Source organism: Salvelinus namaycush, chromosome 12, assembly GCF_016432855.1.
Source record: "Salvelinus namaycush isolate Seneca chromosome 12, SaNama_1.0, whole genome shotgun sequence".
Lineage (NCBI taxonomy): Eukaryota > Metazoa > Chordata > Actinopteri > Salmoniformes > Salmonidae > Salvelinus > Salvelinus namaycush.
In genome coordinates this window covers 34,956,548-34,975,225 of record NC_052318.1, presented here as the reverse complement: position 1 = coordinate 34,975,225, position 18,678 = coordinate 34,956,548, and the positions used below count along the sequence as shown (strand labels likewise).

General features: G+C 42.4%; 2 protein-coding genes across 4 annotated transcripts in view; both read right to left on the bottom strand.

The window, feature by feature from the left end:
* Positions 1-756: 756 nt before the first annotated feature.
* On the bottom strand, positions 757-10,329 carry apool (apolipoprotein O-like). Of its 3 annotated transcripts, none has more exons than XM_039004744.1 (9): positions 10,251-10,329; positions 5,955-6,059; positions 5,609-5,728; positions 5,227-5,281; positions 5,041-5,139; positions 4,645-4,736; positions 2,853-2,960; positions 1,975-2,629; positions 757-1,696 (listed from the first exon to the last, which is right to left on the bottom strand). In XM_039004744.1, the coding sequence occupies exons 1-9, from the start codon at positions 10,260-10,262 to the stop codon at positions 1,608-1,610; spliced, it is 1,335 nt and encodes a 444-aa protein (XP_038860672.1). In that variant the 5' UTR covers positions 10,263-10,329; the 3' UTR covers positions 757-1,607. The 3 variants fall into 3 exon arrangements, with proteins under 3 accessions (XP_038860672.1, XP_038860675.1, XP_038860674.1); XM_039004747.1 differs by having other exon boundaries at positions 10,171-10,256; XM_039004746.1 differs by having other exon boundaries at positions 758-1,696; positions 1,975-2,626.
* A 2,388-nt stretch (positions 10,330-12,717) lies between these two features.
* Positions 12,718-18,678, bottom strand: part of LOC120057508 (connector enhancer of kinase suppressor of ras 2-like) — a 52,408-nt gene continuing 46,447 nt past the window's right edge. The window contains exons 15-24 of the mRNA XM_039006107.1: positions 17,174-17,222; positions 17,023-17,071; positions 16,669-16,841; positions 16,318-16,391; positions 15,402-15,473; positions 14,652-14,722; positions 14,346-14,446; positions 13,564-14,113; positions 13,148-13,359; positions 12,718-12,939 (exon numbers count right to left, since the gene is read on the bottom strand). Coding sequence (XP_038862035.1) covers positions 12,718-12,939; positions 13,148-13,359; positions 13,564-14,113; positions 14,346-14,446; positions 14,652-14,722; positions 15,402-15,473; positions 16,318-16,391; positions 16,669-16,841; positions 17,023-17,071; positions 17,174-17,222 — 1,573 coding nt within the window. The remainder of the gene's footprint in view (positions 12,940-13,147; positions 13,360-13,563; positions 14,114-14,345; positions 14,447-14,651; positions 14,723-15,401; positions 15,474-16,317; positions 16,392-16,668; positions 16,842-17,022; positions 17,072-17,173; positions 17,223-18,678) is intronic.

The following is an 18,678-nucleotide window of genomic DNA, read 5'->3' as shown; positions in this document are numbered from 1 at the left end:
CAAAAACTGCACACATCCATATACATTGAGTTTTTAGAAATTAAAAAAGGTTAAACTCCAGTTCTATAAGATCTTACAAATGCTATAAAAACATGAATGTGTTTTAAAACAGCTCACTTGACAAAATGCCACTTGGAAAATATTTGCATAGACTGACCTGACTAATAGGAGAAGGTAAATACGCAAGACAGAAAAACGGACAGCGTAGCAGTGACCTAAGTAAATGACAAGTCCCTAGTAAAAAAAAAGAAAATGCCTATTATGAATTCTTATTGTATAATGGTCCAGTTTGGTTAGTAACAGAATTTGTTTGAGTAACTTCTTTCACAGTATAACAGTGTTAACGAGCTCCACAAATAAATATACATTCAGTGACCAGTTTATTAGGTACACCACCCAGTTCACGAAAATGGTCCGCTCTTACAGACAAGACAGTGAGTCACGTGGCCATGGCTTGCTATATAAAACAGGCAGTGAAGCGTTCAGTTACTGTTCGATTGAACGTTAGAATGGGCACAACGAGTGACCTAAGCGACTGAGCATGGTATATTCCAATATCTCAGAAACAGCCGACCTCCTGGGCTTTTCACAAATTAGTGTCTAGGGTTTACCGAGAATGTTGCAACAAACAAAAAACATCCAGTCAGTGGCAGTCCTGTGGGTGAAAACAGCTCGTTGATGAGAGGTCGAAGGAGAATGGCATGAATCGTGCAAGCTAACAGGCGTGCCACAAACAGGCAAATAACGACACAGTACAACAGTGGTGTGTAGAACTGTATCTCGGAACGCACAACTCGTCAGTCCTTGTCATGATGGGCTATTGCAGCAGACGACCACACCGGGCTCTACCAGTCTCACTTAATAAGAAGCGGCTCCAGTGAGCACGCGATCACCAACACTGGACAATTGAAGAGCGGAAAAACATTGCCTGGTCCTGCGAATCCCATCCCTGTCATGCTGATAGCAGTCAGGATTTGACGCAAACAGCATGAGTCCATGGCCCCATCCTGCCTGGTGTCGGCGGTGGTGTAATGGAGTGGGGAATGTTTTCCTGGCACACGTTAGGTCCCTTGATACCAACTGAGCAATGTGTCCACGCCACAAACAATTCAGGCTGTTCTGGAAACAAAGGGTGGTCCGACCCAGTACTAGATGGGTGTACCTAATAAACTGACCACTGAGTAAGTATTGGTAAGTAAACCTTGTGTAGTGGCTCTGGAAGTAGGGTGTAAAGATGTCTGTTTGTTCCTGTGGATGCAGATGATGACCTGTACCCTGTTCCCTGTGGGTGTCTACATGTAAACTGCAGATGACACCAGAGGTCAAAATTCCAACACACTATGGCTGAAACCTGGTTCTCAATCCTCCTCCCTGACATGGATTCAAATTGTTAAATCCATGACCGGTAGTGTGCAATTGCACACTTGGGGAGAAGGGTGGATAATCGGGACACAGCCTGTATAGGACTAACTGTTCCCTATCACTGAGGTAAAAAGAGAAATAGGCACCTGAAAAAAGTGTTGCTTTAATATTTTTTAATTTCTGAAGATTACCCTTAACCTTCCCCTCCCTCCCACATATCCCCCACCTTCTCCTCCTGTCATTCTTCATCCACGCGTGCTGTACAGGTCCGCATCCTCAGGGCTGGCCTGGCCAAGGTCAATTAGCTTAGGGTCTGGTGCAAATTTTTGTTTCCCTGGAAATACAAAAAATATTATTTTATAGTGGACATCAATATCTGATAAAGAAGATTAAGCCAACTATTTAGATGAAGATATCTCCTGAGAGGCAGCTGGTAGGAGGAGCTGTAGGAGGATGAGCTCATTGTAATGGCTGTAATGGAATAAATGGAACGATATCATGCATACAGAAACCACGTTGGACTCTGTTCCATTCAATCCATTGCAATGAGCCCGTCCTCCTATAGCTCCTCCCACCAGCCTCTACTGCTTCACATTGATTTGTGTGACTCACCAGCAGTTTTTGTTACAATCACAGATGGCTCCTCTGTTGTAGCTGGAGGAGTAGCCTCGTCAACAGGAGCAGGTGCAGTCTCTTCAGCTACAGGAGGTGGGTCAGCAACCCCCTCTATAGATGCAGGGGCAGCCTCTTCTGCTGCAAGGGGTGAAGGAGCAGCTTCCTCAACAGGTGCCGGGGGTGAAGGAGCAGCTTCCTCCTCAACAGGTGCAGGGGGTGGAAGCTCTGTCTCTTCAGCAGGAGGTGGGAGAGGAATAACTTCTGCTGCTGGGGGAGGTGCAGGGACAGCCTCAACAGGGGCAGGTGCAGGAATCTCTTCAGCAGGTGAAGCAGCAGCTTCCTCAATAGGAGGTGCAGGGGCAGGCACAAGGGCCGTCTGAACAGCCTCTTGCTCCACCACTGTGACTGCCTCAGGTTCAGCTGCAGCAGGCTCAGTGTCAATAGAACCCTCTGCAGGGGCCACCTCTGTGGTGGGCCGAGGAGCAGGTTCAACCGCAGATGGAGCACCCTCTACAGGGCCTGAGGCAGAACTAGGTTCAGTGGGGGAAACCTTGTCAACAGCAGGCGTGGCTGGTTCAGATGATTCAGCTTCAAGGAGGGGCTTTGCCTCTGACACTTCTGGCTCAGGGATGGTAGCTTGCGGGGCTTGCTGCTTGTAAACAGGAAAACGTTGGTAAAGTTCTGTTTATTCCATAAAAATATGCTGTTCAAACTCAAGTTTTCAACTCCTGAGAGAGCATTAAACAGTTTGTTAGATCTATAAATCATTGACCTAGCTAGAACGCTGGTACTCAAGTTTTCCACAGTGAAAACAATTTAAATATAATTACAGACTAGATGAAAAAAGCATCAATAATGTCAATAGTCTGTTCTACCTCAAGACTGACAGTTGGGGGAGTTACTTCTTTGGGCTTTGATTTAAATATTGATGCCATAGATGATGTAGTGTACTGGCTTGCTGCATACATCTTCTGCCCCGTCATCTGCAGAGGAACAGAAACACATTGTTAGGCACCTATGGCATAACACAGGGAATCCACAAGTTTCAGCTACAATTTTAGCTCATATGCACATGGATGATACAAAAATGTACATACAGTTGAAGTCAGAAGTTTACATGCACCTTAGCCAAATACATTTAAACTCAGTTTTCATAATTCCTGACACTTAATCCTAGTAAACATTCCCTGTCTTAGGTCAGTTAGGATCACCACTTTATTTTAAGAATGTGAAATGTCAGAATAATAGTAGAGAATTATTTATTTCAGCTTTTATTTCTTTCATCACATTCCCAGTGGGTCAGAAGTTTACATACACTCAATTAGTATTTGGTAGCATTGCCTTTAAATTGTTTAACTTGGGTCAAAAGTTTCGGGTAGCCTTCCACAAGCTTCCCACAATAAGTTGGGTGAATTTTGGCCTCCTTGCTCGCACACGCTTTTTCAGTTTTTCCCACAAATGTTCTACAGGATTGAGGTCAGGGCTTTGTGATGGCCACTCCAATACCTTGAATTTGTTGTCCTTAAGCCATTTTGCCACAACTTTGGAAGTATGCTTGGGGTCATTGTCCATTTGGAAGACCCCTTTGCATCCAAGCTTTAACTTCCTGACTGATGTCTTGAGTTGTTGTTTCAATATATCCACATAATTTTCCTCCCTCATGATGCCATCTATTTTGTGAAGTGCACCAGTCCCTCCTGCAGCAAAGTAGCCCCACAACATGATGCTGCCACCCCCGTGCTTCACGGTTGGGATGGTATTCTTCGGATTGCAAGCCTCCCCCTTTTTCCTCCAAACATAACGATGGTCATTATAGCCAAACAGTTCTATTTTTGGTTCATCAGACCAGAGGACATTTCTCCAAAAAGTACAATCTTCGTCCCCATGTGCAGTTGCAAACCGTAGTCTGGCTTTTTTAATGCCGGTTTTGGAGCAGTGGCTTCTTCCTTGCTGAGCGGTGTTTATACTTGCGTACTATTGTTTGTACAGATGAACGTGGTACCTTCAGGCGTTTGGAAATTGCTTCCAAGGATGAACCAGACTTGTGGAGGTCTACAATTTTTCTTCTGAGGTCTTGGTTGATTTCTTTTGATTTTCCCATGATGTCAAGTAAAGAGACACTGAGTTTGAAGGTAGGCCTTGAAATACATCCACAGGTACACCTCCAATTGACTCAAATGAGGTCAATTAGCCTATCAGAAGCTTCTAAAGCCATGACATAATTTTCTGGAATTTTCCAAGCTATTTAATGGCACAGTCAACTTAGTGTATGTAAACTTCTGACCCACTGGAATTGTGATACAGTGAATTATAAGTGAAATAATCTGTCTGTAAACAATTTTGGGAAAAATGACTTGTGTCATGCACAAAGATGTCCTAACCGACATGCCAAAACTATAGTTTGTTTACAAGAAATTTGTGGAGTGGTTGAAAAACGAGTTTTAATGACTCCAACCTGAATGTATGTAAGCTTCCGACTTCAACTGTACATCTGCATGAAACATTTTTTTTAAATGATATTGTGCAATAATACAAAAGGTGTCTAAACAGTCTAAAGTATCGGATCTCGTTGTATTTATATAATAGTGTGTAAAAAGATCTTAGTGACACTCAAAAGGAAGCTGGGGCAAATGTGTCCCTGTACATTAATCTGTGGAATTACTATACCTTCACAACACCCACTGTCTGAGTGGGGTAGCACACGGAAGTGCCTACAGTGGCCATACCCAGAGGTACCCCCAGCCTCATCAGACGTGACCCTGCAGAGAAATAACCAGTAGAAGTGGTGGAACATGATACCAAAGAGACATTTGGCAACCTGCTTTTTCAGAAATTTTACTGCAATGTGTACATTTCAGATCTTCAATAATCTGGGCCGTATTCAGTGATGTGAAACGTTCTGTACATTGCAGATAGATATAGAATGATCAGACACAATGCCCTATTCTATCGGAGACAATCATATCGGTTTTACACAACACATTTCTTTCTGAACTATCTGTAATGTTACATTCTCCTGAACAGCGGACTTCCCGCAATATCTTTAATGCAGCAACTCATTACCTTTCCTTGCCAGGATCAGACCCGCTAACCCAGAGACTGTGATTACACCGACCCTCTGCATAAAACCAGGAGAAGGATCTCTCAGGAACTCGTATGTATCTAGGTAAAATAAACATGGAAAAAAGGTTTTGCAGAGATAGCAGAACAGACCTACTCATGTGTCAACAGAACTCCCCCACTCCTCACCGTGTCCAGCAGTATAGACTGTTACAGCTCCGACCTTGACAGAGGTATAAGCATTCTGGAAAAACAATGGTCAAAAATTTGCACAAAATACAACTTGTTTGCAAAACAAACTAACTGAGCTGAAATATTACATAAGTTATACCACAAAAGCAGCCATTTTGATAAAGTCCCTCACCTTCTATCGATCTCATGGCATCTAACACAAAATTAGAGTTCTCAGTAAGAGTCGATTTTTACAATAACTGAACTAAAGAGCCATTCCAAAACTTACTGCATGTCATTCTTAAAAACGTATATTGATGAATATTCAACATCAGCCAACACAACCAGTCAGTCAGTCACCAGTGAAAGAGGCCATCAGAACCAGTTAGTGTTTCTATACCTTAACGGCAGTAACGTATGGTTGCAGCCCCACCCGGACCACACCCAGCCCGTTCTGCAGAGCTCCAGGCTGCTCATTCATGTAGTGAGTTGCTGGAGGGTTTGGAGCATAGATGGACAACTGAGGACAGTAAAATAGATCAATAGGATCAACAAAGGTAGCAATAGTCACATACATCAGGTTTCAAGTTCATTGTCACATGCCCTTCTTGCTTGCTCTTTCCCAACAATGCAGTAATGAATATCAGTAGTAAAATAAAATATGTATAAAAAGTAAAGTACAACAAAAACACACGAGAAATAGAAATAAGTAACTGTTCTTGAGTAAATTCTACATCTTAGATTACCTCTCTAGGGGAGAGCAGCACAGTCTCTGTTTTGTCCTGACTCATGGCATAAACTCGAAACGAGGCCAATCCCATTGCTGCTGGGATCACCGCCAGCTTCACTACCTGCAGAGAGACACACACAAACACAGACCTTTGTCAGGATAGACCTAAAGTGGTTTTCCAGTCTGAAATTCACATCAACAGTTATTGATGAAGCACAGTTGAATCCAGTAAAATATAGGCTTACACCCGTTTTGTGCCAGCCAGTCCTACTTTGGACCTATATTGGAAAATATTTTACTGTAACTGATGTTGAAAATGATAGGCCTAAAGATAATTATTCTAATGGCAATTATGATACTACATCGTCATTAGTGATTATTATATCGATATTTGAATCCAATTATCGATTTGTATTTTTTTGCTACTGTAGGTAGTTTTATTTCCCTGACTGATCAAAAACTTGTTTTCTTTCTCTTTCGTCTCTTTGCAGCAGACATATAGTTAGCCCATTCATAGACGCTAACTACTGTAACATGCAGACCAGACCACTCGCGTGCATGCATGCATGTTGATTTTGTCCACCAACACGACGCGATCAGGACACGCAGGTTGAAATATCAAAACAAACTCTGAACCAACTATATTATTTTGGGGACAGGTCGAAAAGCATTAAACATTTATGGCAATTTAGCTAGCTAGCTTGCTGTTGCTAGTTAATTTGTCCTGAGATAAACATTGGGTTGTTATTTTACCTGAAATGCACAAGGTCCTCTACGACAATTAATTCACAGATAAAAGGGTAAAAGTTTGTTTCTAGTAATCTGTCCTCCTTCGTCTTCTTCAGACTTTATATGGCGGTTGGCAACCAACTTTAAGGTGCATTACCACCACCAACTGGACTGGAGTGTGGACCTCAGTTCATCTTTCAATCACCCATGTGGGTATATTCTCCTAAAAACCAATGAAGAAATGGGAGAGGCGGGACTTGCAGCGCATCAAGCGTCACAAATATAACCAAGTTTTATTTTAGCGCCTGGCTACGCAGACGCTAGCGAGCAGTGTGGGTGCAACGATTGAATAACATGTGTACATTTATTTTGCAATGCTCGCGCACACAACATGGGAGGTGTGGTCAGCATGTTAGAAAGTTACCAAAGCATGGCTTGTGGTATGGTTTTGTAGAAATAAGGAACGTATCCTTCATATCAATGAGAAATGATTTCCCCAAAACAATAGGTTCACTTACTACACACCTGTATAGGGTTAGTGTTCCAACATGGCCATATCTCCATGTTACAGCGCTTGTTTACAGAACACAGGGACTACCAGCTATGTTAATTAGCTAGGCTATCTGTGTAAGCGTAACTGATCTACATCCGGTGCCAACAGAGATGGCCGCCTCGCTTCGCAGACGTCTAGAGACATCACTGGGGCTAAGCTGCCTCCTATCCAGGACCTCTACACCACGCGGTGTCAGAGGAAGGCCCTGAAAATTGTCAAAGACCCCAGCCATCCCAGTCATAGACTGTTCTCTCTACTACTGCATGGAAAACGGTATCGGAGTGCCAAGTCTAGGACAAAATGGCTTCTCAACAGTTTTTACCCCCAAGCCATAAGACTCAAATGGTTACCCGGACTATTTGTATTATGTGCCCCCCCCCCCAACCCCTCTTTTACGCTGCTGCTACTCTGTTTATCATATATGCATAGTCACTTTAACTATACATTCATGTACATACTACCTCAATTGGCCCGACCAACCAGTGCTTCCGCACATTGGCTAACCGGGCTCTCTGCATTGTGTCCCACCACCTGCCTACATGTACATACTACCTCAATAAGCCAGACTAACCGGTGTCTGTATATAGCCTTGCTGTTATTTTCAAATGTCTTTTTACTGTTGTTTTATTTCTTTACTTACCTACACACACACCCACCTTTTTTCACACTATTGGTTAGAGCCTATAAGTAAGCATTTCACTAAGGTCTACACCTGTCAGCGCACGTGACAAATAAACTTTGATTTGATCTGTTCATCGACTATAGCTCAGCATTTAATACTGTAGTACCCTCCAAACTCGTCATTAAGCTCGAGACCCTGGGTCTCGACCCCGCCCTGTGCAACTGGGTCCTGGACTTCCTGATGGGCCGCCCCCAGGTGGTGAGAGTAGGTAACAACATCTCCACCCCGCTGATCCTCAACACTGGGGCCCCACAAGGGTGCGTTCTCAGCCCTCTCCTGTACTCCCTGTTCACCCATGACTGCGTGGCCATGCACGCCTCCAACTCAATCATCAAGTCTGCAGACGACACTACAGTGGTAGGCTTGATTACCAACAACGACGAGACGGCCTACAGGGACGAGGTGAGGGCCCTCGGAGTGTGGTGTCAGGAAAATAACCTCACACTCAATGTCAACAAAAGAAAGTAGATGATCGTGGACTTGAGGAAACAGCAGAGGGTGCAGCCCCCTATCCACATCGACGGGACAGTGGTGGAGAGGGTGGAAAGTTTTAAGTTCCTCGGCGTACACATCACAGAAACTGAAATGGTCCACCCACACAGACAGCGTGGTGAAGAAGGCGCAGCAGCACCTCTTCAACCTCAGGAGGCTGAAGATATTCGGCTTCTCACCAAAAACTTTTACAGATGCACATTCGAGAGCATCCTGTCGGGCTGTATCACCGCCTGGTACGGCCACTGCTCTGCCCACAACCGTAAGGCTCTCCAGAGGGTAGTGAGGTCTGCACAACACATCACCGGGGGCAAACTACCTGCCCTCCAGGACACCTACACCACCCAATGTCACAGGAAGGCCAAAAAGATCATCAAGGACAACAACCACCCGAGCCACTGACTGTTCACCCCGCTATCATCCAGAAGGCGAGGTCAGTACAGGTGCATCAAAGCGAGGACGGAGAGACTGAAAAACAGCTTCTATCTCAAGGCCATCAGGCTGCTAAACAGCCATCACTAACATTGAGTGGCTGCTGCCAACATACTGACTCAACTCTAGCCACTTTAATAATGGAAGAATTTATGTAATAAATGTATCACTAGCCACTTTAAACAATGCCACTTTATATAATGTTTACATACCCGACATTACTCATCTCATATGTATATACTGTACTCTATACCATCTACTGCATCTTGCCTATGCCGTTCGGCCATCGCTCATTCATATATTTTTATGTACATATTCTTATTCATTACTTTACACTTGTGTGTATAAGGTAGTTGTTGTGAAATTGTTAGGTTAGATTACTTGTTAGGTATTACTGCATGGTCAGAACTAGAAGCACAAGCATTTCGCTACACTCGCATTAACATCTGCTAACCATGTGTATGTGACAAATAAAAAGTGATTTGGTTGGAGGCACACACTGTATGATCTGTGCAAATCTGCAGCAGTAAGTATCTTTTTTATTTGAAAGATTCATTCTCACTGATATAAGGGCTATATGTTTCAAACGGGCGACATGATGATTATTGATGTTTCTAACATTTAAAACACAGCAACATGATTGTCGTTCACATGGAGCCAGCCGCGGGCGAAGCTAACCATTGAAAACCCTACAGAGAAGTTATATAGTGAGCAATATGTTTGGAACATCAAATCGCAATTAAAATCTCAGTATGGAATCAAAATAGGTCTATAGCTAGAATTTTAACACATATCGGCACCCAAGTATCGTGATAATATCATGAAGTCTCTGGCAAGTCCCAGCCCTAATTGTCATGAATAGTATTACAGTTATCAGAACAGTATTTTATCTTATTAAATCATGATTACATTTTTTTTTTTACCAAGAATGCAATATTAATTTGATCCTGATCAGAGAGATAAGACATTGACCTTGTTGAGCAGGATCTTCTAGAGTGAAATAATGAACGTTAAATGGATACAATTAAGCTAGCTAACAAGTTTAGGAGAGATTTCGAAGGTCACCTTAATCTTCTTTAATCATATTTAAAGAGTAGGCTACCTACAATGTTAATCCTGAAATACAGAGAAACACTGGGCTACATTACTATACAATTTTAGATCTACTTTAAACTCCACATTCATAGATAGCTATAACATAGACATAGTCCTACCACAATAATTTGCGTTTGTACAACATGTTCTAAAAGGGGCGTGTAGCAAACTGCATGTTATATTGACGCTATTCTTGTCAATTTATACACATAGCTAAATACACAAATGTAAACGGGGAAATTATTCGACCTTTTTAAAAGACCTTAGATTCCCAGCTCAAACTCGAGGAAAACATGTTTTAGGATAGGTTTGCATGGTAGAAAACTTACGGTGGCAGCCATGATGGTACCTCCCCCTCAGAGTCTTACCGGTGCCGTTAAGGGACCAACTTTATCATAGGAAAACGCGTTAAATCCTGTTTGACTGTTTCTGCCGCTAAATTGATTTTACTGGTCAGTGTATATAACCTTGAAAGTAACCATGCTATACAGAAAGCAACGTTAATAATCAGTTCTCCTCTTTATTTAAAGAGTAGTGTTGTTCATTCCTTGTGCTAGCCTCGAAAAAGCCTGCACATGTGGGTCCCTGCAGGGTTGAAGAACTGCTTCAGTTCAGAGTAGCCTAATTTTGTAACGTTTTATTATCGAAATAAATACACAGAAATGCATTAATTTGTGCGGTAATTCAGTTTATTGGTTTTACAACTTAAATTTTACAACCTTGTACTATATATATTTCTGAGAAACAAAAGCTACTTTTGATTCATAGGAAGAATAAATGTATTTCTCTTTCTCAAGAACAATGCTTTTATAAGTTAATGTACAGATAAACAGATAATAATATACTTCCAAAAAAGAGCAATATGTTCCTTTTTTAATGTCGCAGTGCAACTTACATCTTAGCTACACACCTGCGCAGTTGTACTATGAGGTGCACACCTCCAAAATAACACAGTGGAACCCTGGACAGATTGGACAGATTTCATGTACAATGTTTTAAAACATTGTGAGAACAATTACATTCTGGTTAAATGAAATACATTCTACAATACATGTACTGCTCTTCATAAAATTTGAGAATTTAGAGCAACAACTGCGGACATTTTAGAAGTGTTAGTAGCCTATATGTCTATTATGACATGTAGCCGGGCCAGTGTAGTTATACTGTATAACAAATGTACTGACACCGAAAAGCATTTTAAGTACCAGGACACAACACTGGATGATAATTGCAGGTGAATTGAAGCAATGTCAATATCCTGCCAGGAATAGGGTACAAGTATTAAGCGGCGCGAAGAAAAACATTATCATTGAAATTTGATATAAGTAAAATAGAAACAAGTAAAAGAAAGTCAAGTAAATAGGCCTAGAAAAGAAACAACCAAGTGTATCAAACTTTTAAAATGTGTTATGAGTTGTTGATCATGTATTTTGCGCAGATAGAATGCAGTCACATTGAAGTACTACAGTACTACTTCTCAACCTGTAGAAATAAACAACTTAAGCAGATTTAAATATGTTGACAATTTCCGGGATCCTTTTTAAAATAAACCAGTACATTCACATATAAAATCAACAGAGACACAGAAAGGGAACAGAATACATGAGCAGAACTCAGAACCTGAATCAATCCTGAAGATCAGGAGGTAATTTCTGTAACAGCTGGAGTGAAGCAAAAACAGTCATTCAGGAGACGCAATGCTTTTTGTGTTTTATATAATTTTTCTAAGAAAAATATAAGTAAAAAGATTCTGTGGTCACAGAATCTAAAGATTGCATTCACAAGTATATAGTTCACAGTTTTAAATAGAGGGTGCTGCTATGCAAACAATATAATATTTTTCTTTAACACATTTCTCAACCCCCACGGCCACATGTACATGTTTACTACCATGCAGATGTTTGATTTAAAAAATCAATTTCACCAACAAATTCTATAATGATGGCCAAAATCATAATAGCTACAAAGAGATATCAATAAATGTAAAAGTTTCATTCCGGTGAGCTGTGTTTGGCTAAACTACTTTGTTTCAATTTCAAACAAAATCTACATAATTATACATACATGTTAAACATGCAACATCCGTACATACAACAGAAATGCATTATAAAACCCTACTGAGCCTCATACACTAAAAGCCCAAATACCTCCGTCTCTCTCTCTCTCTTCCTCACACACCCCTCTTCTCTCCACAGTTATACATACATACATTACATACTTTTACACAGATTGGGTCTTTCTTTCCGGGGGTTTCAGGGTCACACAGTACCATGGTGCTCCAGTAGGGGGTGCATTGTTGTAATCAGAATGATGCCTATTAGCCAGTCGCTACATAGCTCTCTCTTAAAGCAGCATTAAAGGGGAAATAAAAAGGAAATAAAAACTAAACTCCCTTCCTCTTAAGCAAGCAATGAAATAAGAAAAAATACAATAGAAGGAAAACAATGCATTGCATCAGCCAAAAACAGTTATTGTCTTTTTGTTGTTAAGTTCTCTTTCAGTCTATCATTTGTTGCATTTTCTGTTTTAAAGATAATGAATGATAGTTTCTCTTCAGGCATGCAGAATGGCACCCCGTGGGGGCCTTATTTTATCCAATATACAGTATATACACCAACCGTTACTCTTATGTTTGACCTCAGTGCAGTATGTACACATATTACAGTGATTGGTTTGTCAGTTAGTTTGCTGTGAATGGTGATGGTAGACCCTGGCTGCATGAACGATTGCGAGGAAAGAGATAATGGCATGATTCCACAGTGTCTCCTTGTTACTCTGTCTCTGAGCACTCGTGTCTCAAACGTGAGTTTCGATGAAGGAGTGGGTGTGCATCATCAGTGGTGGGGACAAGGGTGAGAGGTCAGATCCCTCGGGGTGGGGCTCTGTCGGGACGGAGCTGAACTCACAGATGTCCACAAACAGCTCATGGTGCTGCTGCTTCCACTGTTGGAACTTCTGGGAGTTTAGACCGGAGTCGTCCAGCACTTGGCTGATAATGGCCAGATCACCCTCTTTGGCCTGTGGGAAAACATCAGTTAGTGTTTGGCTTACATACTACCTCAATGACCCCACTCATATGCCACCTCACTCTCATCACCATAGACAGCCACCTACTGGACCTGTACCACCCTCTACCTCCATAAGACTCCACCCTGCCCTATGACTCATACCTGCCCTATGACTGGGCCACAGCCTGCCCTGTGGCTGTGTCCCGCCCTCTCCGTACCTTGAGTGTGCTGCGCAGGGCACGAATGCGGTGCAGCTTGTCGTTGATGACAGGGTCGTTGCAGCGCTTGACAAATGAGCGTCTGAAATCCTGTTTAGTGGAGGGCCTCTGCTCCCCCAGGGCAGACAGGCTGGCCCGCTCTATGGAGCGATACAGCTCCTGGAAGCCATCCACACCCTCATGATCATGACCTCGCTCTTTAGACTGAGAATCTGAGGGGGGAAAGTAGGACAGGATTTCAAAGCTCTGTGCTAAACCTAATTCAACCATTTTAACTTGGATAAAAGCTTTACAATGTACCTTGTCATCAAATAAATATATAATTAAGGCATAACAAGGTATATGTGTAACTTGAAGTCTGAGGAGTCCTAAAGAGAAGCCTGGCGAGAGCAGGAAGTGCTAGAGTGCATCCTTACCTTGGTGTTTCTTGGAGTTGTGCTTTCTGAATGGCACCTCGTCGTCCTCACTCCTCTCCTCTGAGGGTCCTGCTGAGTGCAGGCTTCCCTTGGTGCCCTGCACGTCCCTGTTCCGGGGCAGGCTCTGGCTGCGCTGCTTGTGGGCACAGTGAAGGCGCTGCTCGCGCTCCTCTATGTCCACCAATGGGAAGGGCCCATCTCTGTCAGGTTGTCGGCGCCTCTGTGCGGGCAGTGTGGCCTGGCGTCGGCGCTCAGGGGACATAAGCAGCTGACCCATTCCCATGTGGCCGCTGCCGTAGCCCCCGTCACCCCTGTCACCCTCCCCCGGCACGGTCTGCAGAAAGTGGAGGCCCGAGCTGGTGAGGGGCGTCTCAATCAGGTCCTGCCAGGAGCGGCGTTGGGTGTCACGGAGGGTGGGGCGGAGGGTGGGGTGGCAGCCGGAGGACTGGGTGCTCCCAGGGGCGTCTGGGCGGGAGTCCTCAGCTGAGGAGTGGGAGTACGTGGACTCACTGGAGAAGTGGCGCTCAGGGAACGGACTGGAGGAGTTCACCTGGAAGGGGGCCAGTGGACAGAGGTATTTAATGATATTGATAGAACCACTATGTCTTGTGTGTGTGTGTGTGTGTGTGTGTGTGTGTGTGTGTGTGTGTGTGTGTGTGTGTGTGTGTGTGTGTGTGTGTGTGTGTGTGTGTGTGTGTGTGTGCGCGCGTGCGCGTGCGCGTGCAGTGAACGTGTACATGTGAGTGTGTGTTCCAGAGTGTGAACCAGTGGCCTGCACTCACAGATGGGGTGCGGTGGTAGGTGTCACAGCGAGATGACATGCCTTCTTGTTTCAGAGTCATAGAACCATCCATCTCATCCTGGTCACTCTCACTCCAATAATCTGAAACATCAAAGTTAAACATCAATAAACTAAACAGCTTGGGTGACCTCATCCATACCAATACTTTAAGTCTTGCACTACAGTACAATAGGCATTGATCTAATACAATTACCTAACATTTCACTTTAATGTCCTTAAATCAATTGATTTACACATCACAACAATGTTGTTTGATGTCACTAAATATGTAGTCAGATTGTCCTACCTTCATCAGGGCGTGGAACCTTATCGTCAGGTGTGTAGCCAATCGCCGCCAGCCCCAGCCGGTTCATCCATCTAAATGGATAACAGGACAGGGTGCAGATACACAACATGAGATGGTTAACTGACTAACTGATACCATACTGGGTGTGGTAGGAGGTTTGATGTGTTATGTTGCACTGGAGTCTATATTTCTTAAGAATATTCATTATTAACAGTTTGCATTGAAGAGAAGAAAGTATATCGATGTTATGATATGCAGTCTTTCTGAATCCTCTCAAATCCTTTATTTAGCTAATGCAACTCAATCAATAAAGGGCATTTGTGATCAACATAATTACAAAGAAAAGTGCCAGAGATAATAACAAGTCAATCAGTCACAACCCAAGGGAAAGATGAAACTGTTTCTGATAAACAAAGCAGTAGCTGCTGACCCAGAGGGCTCTTTGAAACAAGAGACTTACTGCTCTTTATCAGCTTACTCTATCTCAGTAGAAAAAAATACAAAAATAAAGTCTCAGTAGAACAACACTACAGACACCTAAAGTATATTTTCTTATTCCTCATGTTTGAGAACGAAAGGAGAACTAAGTCACAGCTCCAGCTATGAATTCTCTGAAACTGAGAATTTTCTTAGATAATATGTAAGCTGAAGTACATGCTGTTACAATCAAGAGAGCATGTTATGAAATAAGCACACAAACTAACCCTACCATCAAAGTACAGGTAGTAATGCTAGAAAAAATAGTGTTACCTGTTCATCTCCTCCAAACAGTCTGTGGCGAAAAAGAAACTCTTGATTTTGGGATGGCAGGCTTTGAAGGCACTGCAGCAGGAGCAGAAACAACATCTAATTAGTCTGTACAGTCTTGTAGATCATCTGATGCTTAAACATCTCCATTTTGCATTACTTCATTCTGTTAGCCTGAGATCCAGACCATATGGTACAATGGCCAGGTAGATGTACTGTATACTATTCCTGTAGCCCTTTCCTGCAGTCAAATGACCTAGGGGCTCCCGGCACTGCATCTCAGTGCAAGAGGCATCACTGCAGTCCCTAGTTCGAATCCAGGCTGCATCACATCCGGCCGTGATTGGGAGTCCCATAGGGCGGTGCACAATTGGCCCAGCGTCGTCCGCGTTTGGCCGGGGTAGGCCGTCATTGTAAATAAGAATTTGTTCTTAACTGACTTGCCTAATTAAATTAAAAAATGTGGCCTCATGGGTGGAATGTTTTTAATATTTTCAGAATTACATAATTAAAAACATATTTTTTTTAAACACAGAAAATCTGGTGTTTCTATGTCAAACGGTTTAATATTGGGATGTAAACTCAAATTGTAATACACTTCAACATGGTACAGGTGTCTTCTTTTTTTAAAGCCCATAACTATGTGTGTGAGGTGTTTACTTTTGTTTCAAAGTGGATTTGTTTAAGACTACCAAGAAACACTGTGCGACCCTTCTCAGGTGGAAATAGACACCCATTAATTACTTCTGCCACTTTGTGCCACGGCTATTTAAAGCCCTCGTTATTCAAATCAAATAATTATGCCACGCAACGGCATCATCTGTTTTTGTGTTTCATTTAGACTTTGTGTTTTCTTTTAAATCCCTAGGTTCACTAACAGATTGAGAGACAAAAAAACATGAATCACAAAAACACTCACTGTTTCCTTCTGCATTCAATTGCTCTATCTATTCGGAACTCAGGTAGGCTGATGAAACCTTCAGCCTTCTCGTCCTAGGAAGGGAGAGGTAAGGGAAATGAGAAGCAATACATTCCAGTATGTCTGTAGAGATGACACACCTCATTAAGGAGATCAGACATACTGGAATGTACTGTACAATACATGACACTGCAACATAAATGGTTCTGTGTCTGGAATATGGCTATGTTTGTGTGAGTTACCAAGACAACTCTGCAGATAGTGTTGGTAAACAGCAAGCCTGTTGTGGCAGATAAGAGAAAATAAAGTATTGTTTGACAGCTGTAATGTACTTGTCAGAGAGCAGCTTACATTCTGGTTGGTGTACCAGTAGAGCGAGGAGTCCTTGAGGATGAACCAGTACTTCTTCCACTTCTGGGTGAAGTAGCCCTTGGCATCCTTCTTCTTCCACAGCCAGCCCTCACAGTCCCCATGGCCCAGGTCCTTACAGGAGATACGCCTGCGGCTAGCGCTAGTCAGAGAACCTGGGTGGAAAGCAGGATATCACAGGGAATTCTCATAGACACATGGACACACTAAACATTCCCGGGATGATATCCTCAATACTAGCATAATTTCAAACCCATCACAAATCCTAATATAAAATGATTGACCAAGGATCATCAAAAGAATCCTCACAGTGAATGGATTTATCCCACGTCTCACCTTTGGTTCTCTTTTTGGTCTTAGTCCTTAAAGACGCATAGTGAAATGACTGCAAGGAGAGGGAAGAGGAGAGGGTTTGATTAGAAGAGGTGTCTAAAGTACAGGACTCATACCAGGGGAGTAACAGTAGTATTTAAATATTTGACTTTACCTTCCTCATGGATGAGCCTCCTTGTCTTTCGATGCCAAAACTAGCATACCTGAGGAGAGGGGAGATCAGGTTTGTAAGCCTACAACAAAATGGATACTAATCCTCTTTATCTGTGCATGAGATCATCCTGTACTGGTATCAAACTAATCCTTACATGGATATTATTCATCATAAAAAGCAGAATCGTAACTTCATATCTACTGTATGCGAGTAAAATATGAATGTATATTCCATTGACATGAATGCATAAGTTACATGGAGTACATTAAACATTGATTTGTTTGAGTCTATCTCATGCTAGAATTCATCCCAAAGAACTTAGTAGCTGTATCATTCCCAGGGCTGGCCTGAATGCCCATCTGGAAATGGCTCTACTGACAGTTGGTACCGTGGTACTGAAACATGGACACTGACTGAAGGAATGGACATCACATAGCATTCTCAATATAAGTCTCACTACTTACTTTTGTAATACACTCAGATCCAGCTTTCCTACTGTCAATCATATTGTATTAGGTACAGAAACATCTCTTTTGGGTGTGTAACATGCAGTGGACTGGATGTCAAACACATAGCAGGTATCTGACCATCATACTGACACCTTGGCTTGAACATAACTTGAACATAAAAAAACATGCACTTCACCTACCCATATACTCGGTGTACAAACTGAGCGCCATTGCATCCATTCTACCAAAGAGAATGATCTAAACTAAAGCCTGATACATTTGGACAAGTACTGTATTGTTTCCAGCAAGTGAAAGAAGTGAGCTAAACCACAGAGCAGGTGGCAGGAAATACAATTCAGCCAGTCTCTGTGTCTCAGTAGAGCTCAGCACAGCACAACGGAAACCGCTGAGGGGATGTGCTGCGCATGTTGGCCATTTATGAACACCTTAATCAGCACTCATCACTGTAAAAATGGCTGAGAGGACTTCTCTACTGCCAGACCTACTGTACCACTGTATAACTACATGGTTGGATCACCTACTGAACATTGACTGTGGGCAAGATGTTGAATTGGGTTGGATTGTAGCATCAATTGGAACAAAGCACAGTGTTTCTTAAATAGAACCAGAAAATATGATTTAGGTCAGTGAAGGGTAAGGAGGAAATATTGCCTGCTTGCCAACCCTCATGATGTATGTTTAAATGTCATTCCCTTGAGGCCAATTCAATTAAGTTAATCAATTGTAACAACACACTGAAGGCAAAAAATAATCTCAACTAGGATTATTCATATGATGGTATGCAGGATGACAGCAATTTACTTTACTCAAAAGAGTCATTGGTTGAATAAAAATTATTTGCAGAAGTGGGTAACTAATATACTGTAAATCCAATATCAAAACATTCACAATATAAAGTACTGTATATATCAGTGAAATGTTGATAGTTGATAAAAAAGCTTTAAATTTACTGATAGCAGTATGATACAAACCAAATTGGAAGGTACACAACTAGCCTCCATAGTTTAGGCAAAAACCAAGTCCCACACATACATT

Excerpts from the sequence above, each read along its gene's own strand:
- apool (XM_039004744.1), bottom strand. Across the intron at positions 5,729-5,954 it reads TGCTGCTCTCCCCTAGAGAG|TTGTCCATCTATGCTCCAAA; the intron begins GTAATCTAAGAT and ends TACTGTCCTCAG. Across the intron at positions 5,282-5,608 it reads CATACGTTACTGCCGTTAAG|AATGCTTATACCTCTGTCAA; the intron begins GTATAGAAACAC and ends TTGTTTTTCCAG.